The sequence below is a fragment of the Anabrus simplex genome, chromosome 2, assembly GCF_040414725.1.
Source record: "Anabrus simplex isolate iqAnaSimp1 chromosome 2, ASM4041472v1, whole genome shotgun sequence".
Classification (NCBI taxonomy): domain Eukaryota; kingdom Metazoa; phylum Arthropoda; class Insecta; order Orthoptera; family Tettigoniidae; genus Anabrus; species Anabrus simplex.
Genome location: NC_090266.1, coordinates 1,065,630,686 through 1,065,645,612, shown reverse-complemented (window position 1 = coordinate 1,065,645,612; position 14,927 = coordinate 1,065,630,686). Strand labels below are relative to the sequence as shown.

The 14,927-nt window shown below is 36.7% G+C and overlaps 1 protein-coding gene across 9 annotated transcripts in view; it reads left to right on the top strand.

Annotated features, from left to right (window-relative positions):
* The window catches only part of br (broad-complex core protein), a 677,309-nt gene that overhangs the window by 118,123 nt on the left and 544,259 nt on the right, over nt 1-14,927 (top strand). For all 9 annotated transcript variants that reach the window (XM_068226391.1, XM_068226393.1, XM_068226392.1 and 6 more), the window contains one exon: nt 4,858-5,043. In XM_068226391.1, coding sequence (XP_068082492.1) covers nt 4,858-5,043 — 186 coding nt within the window. The remainder of the gene's footprint in view (nt 1-4,857; nt 5,044-14,927) is intronic.

The following is a 14,927-nucleotide window of genomic DNA, read 5'->3' as shown; positions in this document are numbered from 1 at the left end:
CTACTAGAACAACTTTAAGAGGTATCAATAAGGAGAAGCAGGAGGAAATCTTCAAAAAATTGGTACCATTGATGCCAGAGAGTCGACGCAAGTTCTGGGAAAACTTGCCACTATCTGACTTACTTTTAGAACGTGATGTAGCTTAGTTTAAAGAACCTATTTTAAGCCTTAAATATTTGAGTTACAAGGTCTGTTGTTGCAAGCATGTAAGTGGTCTGTTCACTATCAATAAAATAAGATACATTTCCAAATGTGATATTTGTTATTATCCAGAATATGTTGCTGCCCTTAGATTCTGCCATAACAACTCCTTCAAAATATGAAGGCAAAAAGCAGTAAGTGTAAGTTACTGCCTTTTCCCTTAAAAAGTAATATTCCAATATATTTAGTGCACTAAGGAAAAAAGCAGTAAGTGCATTTACTGCCTTTTGGCTAAGTAAATACACCAATCAAAAGCAGTAATTGTAAATTAAACTGTGAAAGAGTAATATGTTCCCAAAGCAAACCATAAAATTGATTTTAAAACTAACAAATAGGTATATATAGCGAAAGAATTTTGATGATGTGACATTTCTAACATAAAAAAATCTTTCAAAATGTTAAACACTTAAATTTCTGGGTTCCATGTTGAATGCAGTTACGTCTTTTTGGCTTAGGAGGGCAGTGCTGACAGAGGTAGTTACCGTACATGTGGTTACAGTGTTGCCAGATTGCTAATCTTCAACGTCGTTTTTCCGCCGGATATACTCGCAAGATGAAATTTTGTAAGGGACATTTTTTTATTGCTGGCATGTGAGGAGTCGCGCTGCGACGTCCGAGTGCGCGAATTACGCTTCATCCTGTATAACCTCCAGTACAGTCAAAACTCTTCCCCTAGGAAAAATGATAAATTCCTATGTATTTGTGTAATTTACCCAACCTCATTTTCAAGCGTTTTTATTTGATGCTTTATTTCGCGAGTGTATCGTCCGTCGCCTCCGTGTATCGTGTTTCCTGCTCGCTACAGCAGCATGTGTGCTTTACGACTGGGGATTTGGGACGGCAATCGTCCTACAAGCAAGATGGGCTAGCGCGCGCTAGCGACTCAGTTAATCGGGACGAAATAATGAGTTTCTTATTGTGTGGTTCGCGCACTATTAACACAGTTTCTGTGCGTAATTTCGTTGGAATTGTATACCACGTGTTTTTTCTAGCGGTTCTGTGCTTTTCCCCGTGTCAAAGTCATATGTTAATGTATGAGACATACCGATCTGTTTCGTATGTGGTAGTTTCGCGTATTTCAGTGCATTTTTGTTTATTCTTACTTCATAATTGTAATGAGTTGAATGTATTTCAGGGAGTTGTGTCGGTGACAGTTTCTGTTATTTTCTCTTCATGTTATGGCCCAAAACATAACAAACGTTATCTCCAACAGAGATACCTGTACCTATAAAATTAAATTTCCGTTCATTTTACTGTCTAATAAAGGAAACTATTATGCGAATCACCTTCGGGGATACATTTTATTTCGAGTTATCGACATTTCGAGATATAGAGAATACCGTTTTTGAGCATGTATAGAACATAATTGAATCACATGTATCTATGGGCTTTTACTGAATTCATTGTGTTTAACAGTACTTAAAAATATACAAAGAAACTCTATTTTATGGCATCACTTCAATTATTATAGTAACTTTTTAGAAGATAGGATACAGTACATACAGTAGTGAAACAAGAAATTTAGCTCCGTTAACACATTTGGAAAAAATCGGTTAGTCTCTTCTGTTCGTTGCGGTTAACCTTTCCTTCCTTCATGTTGAAACGTCTTGTCAATACCACGCAGCCGAGTTTCGTAAAAGGAGCTTGTCATCCGCGACTTCTGGGCTTGCTTTCGTACGTGACCGGTAATTGACACCCGAGAAACGGTGAGGCTTCGCCGATCTCTAGAAGTTCGAGTTTTTCGGTTGCCGTCATATTAGTTTCCAGCTTCACTGGAACCCTTTCTTTACTTGTTAACTTTTTCTCACAAACCGCAAATGCCGTATTGCACAGTTAATGTTGCTCAAAATTCGAGTTACGGCGTATTTTGTGCCTCAAGGGAGAAATGTTTGCTTCGAGAAATTCGTATAACTGAATTTCGAGAATAGAGAAATAAATACACCTGGAGAAGAGGATAAACGGCCGGAAAATCTAAGTTAGTTCGGGTTATCGAGGTTCGTATGTATGTGTCATAAATGAGAGTGATTAGGTACATTTTCTTGTAACCATTTAAATGTTTTTTTAGTTTAAAATTTTAAATTTAATGGTCAATTCACATTGTAACTAGATATGTATGCCTTTTATCCTGTCCTTTTTTTCACTTAGACCGTGGCGCAATATATGTGATGAAATCCAAGAATTAAAAAATCTTCCTATTTTTGATTTTTCAAGTTGGCAGCCATGTCTGTTAAATTTATTTGGCTGAAGATGGCCACTAAGTGGCTGAAACTAGTCCCAAGACTTATGTAATATCATTCACTTGATATATTTTATTGAAAAGGTCTTGTCAATTTATTCTTATAATTGCACTTCAATGCAGAGCAAAAATGAAATTTCTAGCTTTATAATTACCATTAATAACACAAATTCTTTAATCTCTTTAAAGTCTACATACAGCATGTACTGTGCCTCTTAGATGTGTGAACCAACATGTGTGAATTGTAAAACAGTAAATGATAACGTGCATTTGAATTAAATAACTGTCGTAAAATTCAGGATATTAGTGGTGTTACATCCCACTAGTTATTAACGGTTCTTGGGGGTTGACTAATGGTAACTTGGGTATATTTTTATAATAGTTCTTATATCAGTATGAGTTACAATGTATATGTGGTATTATTCACGTGATTTTTCTTAATATTTTCAATCTTTCTGTTTATTATTGAAATGTGGTTAGGTGTGAGAGAGGACCACTAGTCCTAACTTTGCCAAAACTAAAATCCAGTAAATAAATACAAATGTGTTTGTAATTAAGTAGAACTTTGTAAAATATGAAATGTTGTTAATACAGTTTTTCATAAATTTTCTCAGTCTCAGTAACTACTATCCTGACAAGCAGTTTGTAATCTTAGCTGCAAAACAATGCTTTAAAATAAATAAATCGGAACATTCTACAACTCTACTTCCATACAGCATATCACAAAAATGTGCAGTGCTCAGAACCATATTAGACAGCTCGTAACTGTCAGTAATGTTAGTAATGCACGTGATACATAATGACTATACATTGTTCGGTTTCGGTTACACAAGGACCTTGTTTATCTGGATAAAGTTGGACCAGGACTGATCCGGATTATCGAAAATTTGGATAATCCGGAAAACAATAAAAAACAAATACAGTACATGTTATATAATCTAGTAACACAAGTTGTACAGTAATACCTTTTTTTCAGTTGTACAAAAAAATATCAGGACACTTTTCTTACATTTATGACTATATTTTATGCACTAAAATAATGTGTGAGTTTTTTCTGTTTTACATTTGAAGAGTGTTTTGCGCGCAGCACGATCACGGAGACGTTTTACTAACAACAAACACTTCTGCTGGTGTGGTTTCAGTCAAGGATTCTAAATAGGCCTTCAGTTTGACCAGCGGCATTGTTGCCTCTCCACAAGTCATTGTTTCTTCTGATGGAGCGCTGGTTTCATTTTCGAATTCACCATCAGTGAATTAATAGTGCGTTGCATTCAGAAGAGCGTAGGTTCCAGGAAAATGTCGGGACGGTACCATTGATAGATTGTGGCCGAATTACTTCCAATTCCTGTCGTTAACTATCCTTGGTGGAAAAGACATTTAAGAAGAGTTGACGCCCTAAAAGAAATACCAGTACTGTACAAGTAAAAAATAAATTTTTATTATTTTCGATCTGGATAAACCAAAGATCCGGATTAACGAGGGCTGGATAAATGAGGTTCTTGTGAACTGGTTTTTATAGTTTTATCATATTTAAGATATTGCTTGTACAGTAAATTTGCTCGACATGGGAAAGGAAGCTACCTGACTCAGCTTAATTGTAAGAAATTGAATCAGAAGTTAACTACTACTACTACTACTACTTCACCATTAGACTTTGTATGTTGCTGATACTTAGTCATACAAAATACATACAGTAATTTTCATATAGAAAATGTTTAAACATAACAATCTTCTAACTTTTGTATTATAGTGACTTTTTTTAAGGCAGTTTTTGAAAACACTTCCGAGCTGAAACTATTATACAGTTATCTTCAGGATATAATGGCTTTTCAGCAACATAAGGTGTTATATATGTCAGCCTGAAACTACCTTGGATTGAAATCCTGCTTGGAACTCTTGCAGAACAAAATTCTGGCACCTTGGCATCTCTGAAAAAATGTGCAAGTAGTTAGTGGGATGCAAAACTAACATTATTATTATTATTATTATTATTATTATTATTATTATTATTATTATTATTAAATCCTATTTGATACTTGTTAATTTTTTTTTTTTACTGAACAGTAAATTGGAAGTTTTCTTTCCTTGATTTCTCAATCCTAGTGACTTTTATTTGTCAATCAATCAATCAATCAATCAATCAATCAATGGAAATTTATTGAACGTCTCCCTTGGTAAGTTATTCCAATCCCTAACTCCCCTTCCTATAAATGAACATTTGCCCCAGTATGAGTATTTATTATACACTCACTTAGTAACAAGTGTCTTGCCCATAGTTTGTCTTGCCTGAACCAGTCCTCTGAAGGGATATAATACACATTCTGTTATGAGGAAAAGGTTGAGTTCACGGTTGTTTCAAATTTCTTCATGTAGATTAAAAGTGATAACATTAATTTGCCAACTGAACTTTCTCTTTGCAGAGCACTCCTTGTAAACATCCAGTAATAGTACTTCAAGATGTAGCATTTGTAGATCTTCATGCTTTGGTAGAATTTATTTACCATGGTGAGGTGAATGTTCATCAACGAAATCTTAGTTCATTCCTCAAGACTGCAGAAGTTCTGCGAGTTAGTGGACTTACTCAACAGGCGGACGATAGAGATGAGGTACGTTTCGATTCAGAATTTGGGATTATATATAACTCAACGAATCTTAGTACTAATTTTTTTCAGCTTCTACTTTTATTTGTATACTGGCCTTATGGACATAGAAAGTTCTCATCCAAGAATTCTGCTTACTACTAATTTAGATTAAAGCATATCTATTCTTGCATGTTGGGTAGCATACATATATATCCTACCATATTTCAACAAAGTAAGTGTATTGCAACTTTAAAACTGGATATTATTTGTTATCAAGATCATAAATTTTGAGTTTTGTCATTCCACCCCCCTCCTTCGTGTAATTTTGAGATACTGTGCATAATTTTTGCTAATGTTATAATTTTTTGGATTTATATTTAAGAAGTTATTGCAGAAAGATGAGGTGGGTTGCCCCTCAGCATTCAAACTAGACATCTCCTTTCCTAATTACACACATTAGGAATTCATTCAGGTATTATTCTTAAACATTTCCAAAGGATATATTCAGTTTGAGCTTGGACAGTCGCCAGGGTGACTTCTGGCCATACTTGCTAGAGCTTATGATCTCCATCTGTGTATTTTTTGCAAGTAAGCACCAGTCACCGTCACCGGTGTGTCTGTCTGTCTGTCTGTCTGTCTCTCTCTCTCTCTCTCTCTCTCCCAAGCTACCAGTTCTTTTATCAGTTGGTAACGTTGACATCTTCTGAGTCTTTCCTAAGGTCTCCACTTCTTTCTTCTCCAGTCTTCCCTCTTCTGTCCTCTTTACTATGTACAAAAGTACCATACTCTGCCACCATTGAGGATTTTTCTGGTGCAGTGCCTGTCCAAAGTCTGGTCCTGTGAAACCACAACTGATTATGAAATACTTCAAAAATAAACCTCAGCACTCAGTACGGAAGTTACATGTTCAGTAATTAAATTTATTTCCTGGTTTTTGTGTAAGCGCTATAAATGTTTATTATTAACAATTTACCTAAGCAAGATCAGGCTAGCTGAGATCTGAGGACAAATTCAAAATCTCAGTTGCACTTTAGTTTAACATAAGTTCATAAAGTAGTACGAACATATCGTGACCTTACATTGGATGGCGGAAATGTATGACCATTCATGGATGGTTCTGACTAAAAGGTTCTAATAATATTGTGGGTATGCCACGGCTGGTGTCAACGGAAATCCATGAAAATCCATTTGCGGGAGTGTAAGTTTGTTGAATACCGGTCACATGTTACAACGTTTACCATCAGGCTCTTATCGACATCACAAGAATACGTATCTTATAACTATTTGAGACTATCGTAATACTTAATCTATAAATAAGAACATCGAGAATTTGTTTGGAAGGATATTCCGATTTAATTAATCCATCTTCTAATGAAACATAATTAACAATAATGACTGAAAGTAACAACATGATCGGATAATAAAGGAAGTTGAATATGACAATCAACGCAGTTGACTAAATATCTGTATGGTTTCGTTGGTTGTTACGTTCTTCGCACATAAGGCATTATAATATCGTACAAATAAAGAAACATGTTGATGATCAATTTAACATTAAATTAATATCTCGGATAATTCATCAAATCCAACATGATAATCTGCTGAAGGCTTAGAATATATGATTATTAATTTAATTATTTAAACTATTTGTTTCCGCCCGCCGACAAGAATAAGATAGGAAAACATCTTTCCTTTATATCTGTCATTTGTTGGCCAAAATCTTGTCCTCCAGTATTCTATTAATATATCATAAAAGTCATTGCGCAAATTAGCGAAAACTTAATCAACAAGTTGAGCGTTCGCCAACAACCTGCATTCAATGTCGTGAAACCTAATGATGACATGATCATGGACATCAAAATGAAACTCGTAGCTCATCTCCAATAAATAAAAACCCAAATTGCAGAATAGGAACAGCATACTTATGTAATCCTAAAAATTGCTGCACTTAAATAAATCAAATATCTAGCTACACAACATTATCAGGGATAATCATGATTTGGGAGTTATCATGGTCCCACAGCATCTGGATAAGTCCGTAAATTTTCCTGTAAGGTTTTGAAGTTCTAATACAGACTACAAGATGTGCGTACTACATCAACTACTACTCAATAGGAGGTACTAAGTTATGCATTACATCATATGACACTAATATTTCCAGTTATACAACATTTTGCATTTCTTGTTGGTATTACTTGGTGTTGAAGATCTTCCAACCACAATTATCTACACAAATGCATGAAATTCGTTTCATTAAAGTATCACGGGTTAATATTCTGATGACCATTTATACCAATATGCCAGTATCCTTCGGGAAGTATTATTTTGAAAATACAACTATCAACCTTTAAATGCTTGTCCATTTATCAATATCAATCACTATATTCGCATGATGAACACCTATTCTATTTCCCTCAACATTAACCTCATTGGGATTCTCGAAGACTAACATTACATTGCTCGTAATGCTTATTTCCCAACAAACTATTATACCATAATCATCACGCATATTATAATTTCATTATATTGACGACCCTATCATTCAATACTTCCTATCATTTCGCATATACATGATGCTTACTCTTAATCCTTCATTCATAATATACAAGCACATTATCACCGAAGAAAACTATCTCGTTCCCAAATACGCGTGAAACTCACCATTATGTCATCGCGGTCCAATTCAAATATTTCTCTTACAAAGGTTTACATGCATAACATAAGCATTACTGTATAAGAAGATTTCCAATCTTGACTCATATCAATTGCTTTATGATTGCTCCAATAAGAATTATCTATGCAATAACTGAACACGTCACATTCTAATAACGTGAAAGAAAATCTACACTACTGTAATGCATCTGCGTAGTAGAATAAAGGAAAGGACAATCTTTAGGGTACTTATCACATTGACGGATTCTTGCAGATAGAGCTCCATCATTTCGGCTGTTGTAACATCATGATTTTAATCATCTCAGCATATTTCCAGACCCGCCAGGATTCCAACCTGGCTTAGGCCTGCATGTTCATGCTAGTTGATGGCTCACGATAACAATCCTTCGTATAGGTAGGCATCATGATACCTGGAACTTGTAAAATAGGATTAGTATGATATTACACACCAAAAATTAATATATTAGCGTTTCTTTGCGACACTTGCCTTATTTCTTTATATTAAACGCTATATCTCGTAATTTTATAATTTACTTCTCGTATTTTACGACAACTATTCAAATTCCTACAACTTATGTCTAGCTTCCTTCTTTACTTGTAGGATGCTAATTAATTTATTATTTAACATCTATTCAATACATTATAGTCTTATACAATTAGGATATGATCCTTATTACCTTATGAAATGTGAGACATGTTTTGCCTTTCATTGAAGGCATCTTCAGTGATTGTACTTCCTCAAGGTTAAATCTGGCACCTGATTTATAATTAAAATATAATTATTAAGATTTAATATTAATACACAGTCTCGTGAAGGTATGGTCCCTCTAGAAGATGTAGAACACCGTGGAAAAGAATGTGGTTATATCGTTCACCGTAAACTATGTCTGTGGGCTTATGGACCTAAGTTACAGAGGCTGAGCCTATACAACGGAGGGTGACTAGTTGGAGAAAAATATTAATTTCCAAAAGAAGAGATAAAATTTATTTTACAAAATCATAGTTAAGACAGACATAGTCTGGACAGATTAACGCTGCTGATACATTCAGACATAGTTTACGGAGAATGATATAACCACATTCTTTTCCACGGACACCTTCTAGAGGGACGCACTTTCATGAGACGGTCAAACAAACCTGTCAAATACTCTGATATACTCGTCTCAGCAGCGACTTCAACATATCAACGTCTTCTTGCATTAGTTATCTTACGATAATTTTTTATTAATAGACTTAATAAGATAATTTTAAATCGTTCGCTTTTTTCCGGCCATTATTTTTTAGCTCCTGCGTTTTTCATAAACAACAGAATTGAACCTCAGCTTTTGTGTATTGTCATATCATTCTTGTCTATTGAAGTCTTGAGTTCGATATCTGACCCCCAGCGACGCGTATGTTCAGATTTCTTACAAAGGGGATCCACTTCAGTGTCGGACATGTGGTTTTTTTAGAATTCATATGACACAAAATTCTTTTCTTTTTAGACAAACATTTTAAATTGTTTGTAGTGATTTTAGCATTTGTTGTATATGTTATGTCTCAACATCTTTATTTTATAACTATTCCACAGTGTCATTACTTTTAAGAAATCACAGTTTAATTCTTATAAGTTATTAGTAGGGCCCAGATTTATAATAATAATGTTATTTGCTTCACGTCCCACTAACTACTTTTTAAGGTCTCCGGAGACGCCGAGGTGCCAGAATTTAGTCCCGCAGGTGTTCTTTTACGTGTCAGTAAATCTACCGACACGGGGCTGTCGTATTTTAGCACCTTCAAATACCACTGAACTGAGCCAGGATCGAACCTGCCAAGTTGGGGTTAGAAGGCCAGCGCCTTAACCGTCTGAGCCACTCAGCCCGGCCCAGATTTATATGTACTAAAAAACTGAAAATATGCATGCAAATATGCACTAAAAACATAGAATATATGCACGGAAAGTAAGGAAATATGCTCGTAAAAACATGCAATTTTATTCACTTACCTATTTACAGGTACCATTTATTGCAAAAAGAAGCATCACGATAGGTAACTAGTAGTCTTTCAATGTTTTATGGAGACAAACTATGTCTATTGTCCATCAAAATGAGTTTATAGGCTGAGAACGATCGTTCTACATCAACTGACGTGATTGGACAGTACTTATACATGGACACCAACGTTTCGGAGCATACATCCGGTGAGGTTACCCTAGTTCCACTCAAGTATTGACTAATTAACTTAATCTTCTTCAGTCCTGGGTCCGAATTCAACACCTTTTCTAACTTGCATTTAACTCTTCTCTCCAATTTCACCTGGAGAGGAATTCAATGAAGATGCAGCTTTCTCAACGTGATCACGTGATTCATGGAGGGGAGTACTAGAAAATTCTAAGCTCTCAATGGATTTTGGAAGTTTAGAAAAATGTGCATGAATGAAATTCACATCTTGATAAACAGTAGCGGTTTCAAACACAACTTTTGCATCACGGACACACGCAACATGCTTATCTTCAAGTTTTGTAACCAATTCTTTCAATTCATTAAATTTTCCTGATAAAATGATACTGTAATAACCATGTCCCCCACCTAGTCAGGACAATTTCGGGTGGCAAAGGAACTTCAGGTAGACAATCTTTGTAGAACTGGACACGAGCTGGAGCTTTCAGAAACAGTTTCTTCCCACATCCAATTAAATTGTTAACAGCTTGAAACTGTGCACGTATTTCTTCTGCAATGCGGTGTAATCCGTGCTCTAAACAGGTTATGTGTATGAGTTTTGGATAAAATACTTGGAGGGCCTTTGCTGCTTTCAACATATACGAAGCTGCATCTGTGAGCAATTTCAGATGGCCACAATTGTCGCAGATCATTTACAAATTTTGCTATTGTGCTATGGTTGGTTTTCTCTAGTACTTCACAAGTAAGAAGATGAGGCTTACCGGGTTCGTCTGGGTGTAATTTACCAACCATGAAATTTGCTATGTAACGGTCACATGATCCTTTGTCTCATCCACTGATATCCAGACACAGTTCCTTCCGATATCAGAACAGATCAATTCCAGGGTAGATTCATATAGCGGAGGTAGGTAATTTTTCCTAAGAGTTGATTCATCTGGTGCTTTTTGATTTACACAATATTTCTCGAGAAATGATAGCAGAACTGGATTGTTTAATTTATTCCTTGGAATGTTGCTGCATACGAAAGCCCTACAAAGGTCATTTGAAAATGTATGAAGAATACAGGACTTGGGCTTTACCTGCGTAAGAAGTAGTTGTTGTGGTGCTCTGTTCTTCCCCTCCTTTGCTTTAATATGTGCAGTTGTTTTTGAATGCTGTTCAAGCTGAAATTTCTTTTCACATTTCACTTGCTTTGAGCAAACTTGACAGTACACGATGACACCATCTGTTGAATAGTCCCTATTACCCGACACCCACTGTTTTAGTAAATCTCTTCTGCTGCTCTTTTCCTTTGGGATTTTTAGAAGCTAACACGTTTAAAAATGAGTTGCAGGGCATTAAAATGGAACGTAACTAGTGAACTGAAGATATTTCTGTCCTGACCAAGTGCCCACCCCCCTGAGATTATCTTCTGTGGTAGAGAAAGGAATTCAGGGAAGTCCAGCCTGCCTACCCACACCTAAGCTATCTGTTGGCATTGTCAGTTGTGAAAGTAAAGTGCCATTAGACAGAGAGTCGAAAATATCAACTAGTGACGGATGCACATAAAATAGGCAACTAGCTAGGGATGTACAAAACAGATTTATTTTATTAGTTCTTGTAATTGTCTTTAAATCCAGACATTATGTACCGGAATATGCTGTTACGTCTAGAATATGCACTAACCCTCAAAATGTATCAAAATATGCAATTGCATATGCGCATATGCATTTTTAAAAAGTCCGGGCCCTTGTTATAACTGATAATGTCCTCTGACCAATGTTTGTTTTAAGATTGGCTGATGATGCCCAATGAAGGAAGGGCAAAACATGTCCATTTAAATTTAATAATTTCTATGTTTATTTAACCACATAACCGTGTAATCAATTGTATTGAATAGGTGGGGTAATAAAAATACTCCTTTTGTAAATTTAGTGAGAGATAAGTTTTATCGCTCAAAGTTACACTATTACCAAGAGCACTCTTGCTCCACTCAGTTACAATCTAGCTCCAACATTTACAATATTCCAAACCAAACCAAACCAAACCCCATGGCACTACAGCCCTTGAAGGGCCTTGGCCTACCAAGCGACCGCTGCTCAGCCTGAAGGCCTGCAGATTACTAGGTGTCGTGTGGTTAGCACGACGAATCCTTTTGGCCGTTATTCTTGGATTTCTAGACCGGGGCCGCGACCTCACTGTCAAATAGCTCCTCACTTCTAATCATGTAGGCTGAGTGGACCTCGAACCAGCCGTCAGCTCCAGGTAAAAATCACTGACCTGGCCAGGAATCGAAGCCGGGGCCTCTGGGTAAGAGGCAGGCACGCTACCCCTACACCACAGGGCCGGCTTACAATATTCCAACCTCTAAAAATCACAAAGTTTCCAATCCAAATTTTACATTATATTATTACAAAAACAGTCTTTACTGTCTTACCTGCACAACAGCGTGATACACAATTATGAATATTTCGAAATTAAACGAGCAGTAAGTGCCCATACTAAATGGCCTTAGTGGTCAAAAGGAAAGGTTTAAGATATCAGCCATTAACAAGTTTGAGGAGGCAAAACACTTGCACTCCCTTGGAAATACACTTTGAAACACTTAGGGCCATTAGCCCACATAGCCTCTGTAACTAAATATCCTGAGCCTATACTACGGAGGGTGACTAGTTGGAGAAAAATATTAAGTTCCAAACGAAGAGAGAAAATTATAGTTTTACAAAATCATAGTCCCCCCAACACCAAGTTGAATGGGAATAAAAAGAGGATGGGCACTCTTTATTCTCTATGTTAGATTTAAGTCCTTAGACTTGCTGGAGAATTTACATTAAAAAGATGATATTGAACTTAAGAAATTTAAATTAAGAATGAATTTTGAAACCTTTCCCTAAAGTCAGCTTTCTGAAACTATCACATAATTAAAAGATGTCTGCCATTACCTTGAGCTGGTGGGCCTTCTGATGGCGGGCAAGGCTTGCCCCCTGCCTCCATTACGTATGCACTTTAGACCTCAAGACTGGAGTGATGAATAGACAACATGGTCCAAAAGGCTCCCAGCTTTTATAGTAGAGGGTAAGGTTCCATAACTTTCTACGCCGAAGGCCTGTACACACGCTCAATTTCGATTGGCTACCTAATATATACACCAACATTTCTGATTGGCTAATAATTTGATGAAGAAGGAAGAGATAGAAGTGCTAAAGTAGAACGCAGCCCGGAAGGCGGTTTGAGGAGGGTTGCGCAGTAACATTCGCGCGCTTTGTAGTACGACATGCTTTCTGCTGAGCCAATAGAATCATTTCAGTAAGAGGTGACTGTTTGTGCGTGTCACGAGTGAATGTTTCGAGTTTTATTTGTAATTATCATAATCAACGAATTTAGGGAACTATTTGCGTGTGTACAATAGATCCAGGAAGAGCAAAAAGACAAGTATTCCGTCGACAGGCGAGGGAAATAGTAATTAAAGTGTATTTGTATTTTGTAAGCATGCAGCAGCAGGCGTTCATAGGCGGAGAAGGTGAGAAACGCCATGTTGCCACGCTTCAAAAGAAGACAGCACTCGCGTGTGGTATCGGTCTGCGAACAGTAGGCCTACAGAGGATAAAACAAGCTTCGAAAATGAAAATAATGCGGTGTTCAGGTCGCCAGAGAAGAACCCTTAGAGGAAGAAGCCAGTGACCTCGATGATTTCAAGAAAAATGTTCTGCGTACAACAATATTTGATATGTATAAAAACGGCGAATATCCTACGGCATTGAAACTGGACCGTCCATTTACCTTCCTTAATATCTCGAAAATTTTCCTCAACACTTTCGCGGGTTTTGATGTTAAAAATTAATTTGGACTTCAAGGAAACGTTTAAGCCCACGAAAAATATAGGTCATCGCTTTGAAATTCAAGATATAACTGGAAGAAAAATATGTTTACACGTTCATGCTGTTATGCTCTCTGCACTTCGCCTTCATTTCTCTCAACTTCCATTTAACTTCTTTAATATCTCGAAAAATACAAGAATGCTAGAAATGAAGAGGGCAGAAAAGAATACAGGCGATTAAAGAATGAAGTGGATAGAAAGTGCAAGGTAGCTAAGGAAGAATGGTTGAAGGAGAAGTGCAAGGATGTCGAAGGCTGTATGGTCCTGGGAAAGGTAGATGCTGCATACAGGAAAATCAAGGAAAACTTTGGAGAAAGGAAATCTAGGTGTATGAATATTAAGAGCTCAGATGGAAAGCCACTTCTAGGGAAAGAAGACAAAGCAGAAAGATGGCAGGAGCATATCCAACAGTTGTATCAAGGTAACGATGTAGATAACTTCATTCTGGAACATGAAGGGGCTGTTGATGCTGATGAAATGGGAGACCCAATTTTGAGGTCAGAGTTTGACAGAGCTGTGAGTGACCTAAATAGGAACAAGGCACCTGGAATTGATGATATTCCCTCTGAATTACTGACTGCCTTAGGAGAAGCCAGCATGGTAAGGTTATTTCATTTAGTGTGCAAGATGTATGAGACAGGAGAAGTCCCATCCGATTTTCGGCAGAATGTTGTTATACCTATTCCCAAGAAAGCCGGTGCTGACAGGTGTGAAAACTACCGCACTATTAGTTTAGTATCTCATGCCTGCAAAATTTTAACACGTATTATTTACAGAAGAATGGAAAAACAAGTTGAAGCTGAGTTGGGGGAAGATCAATTTGGCTTCAGAAGAAATGTAGGAACACGTGAAGCAATCCTGACTTTACGTCTGATCTTAGAGGATCGAATCAAGAAGGACAAGCCCACGTACATGGCATTCGTAGATCTAGAAAAGGCATTCGATAATATTGATTGGACCAGGCTATTTATGATTCTGAAGATGATAGGGATCAGATACCGGGAACGAAGAATTATCTACAGTCTGTATAAAAATCAGTCTGCAGTGATAAGAATCGAGGGCTTTGAAAAAGAAGCAGCAATCCAGAAAGGAGTGAGGCAAGGCTGCAGTTTGTCCCCTCTCCTTTTCAATGTTTACATAGAACAGGCAGTAAAGGAAATCAAAGAGAAATTTGGAAATGGAATCACAGTCCAAGGAGAGGAAATCAAAACCTTGAGATT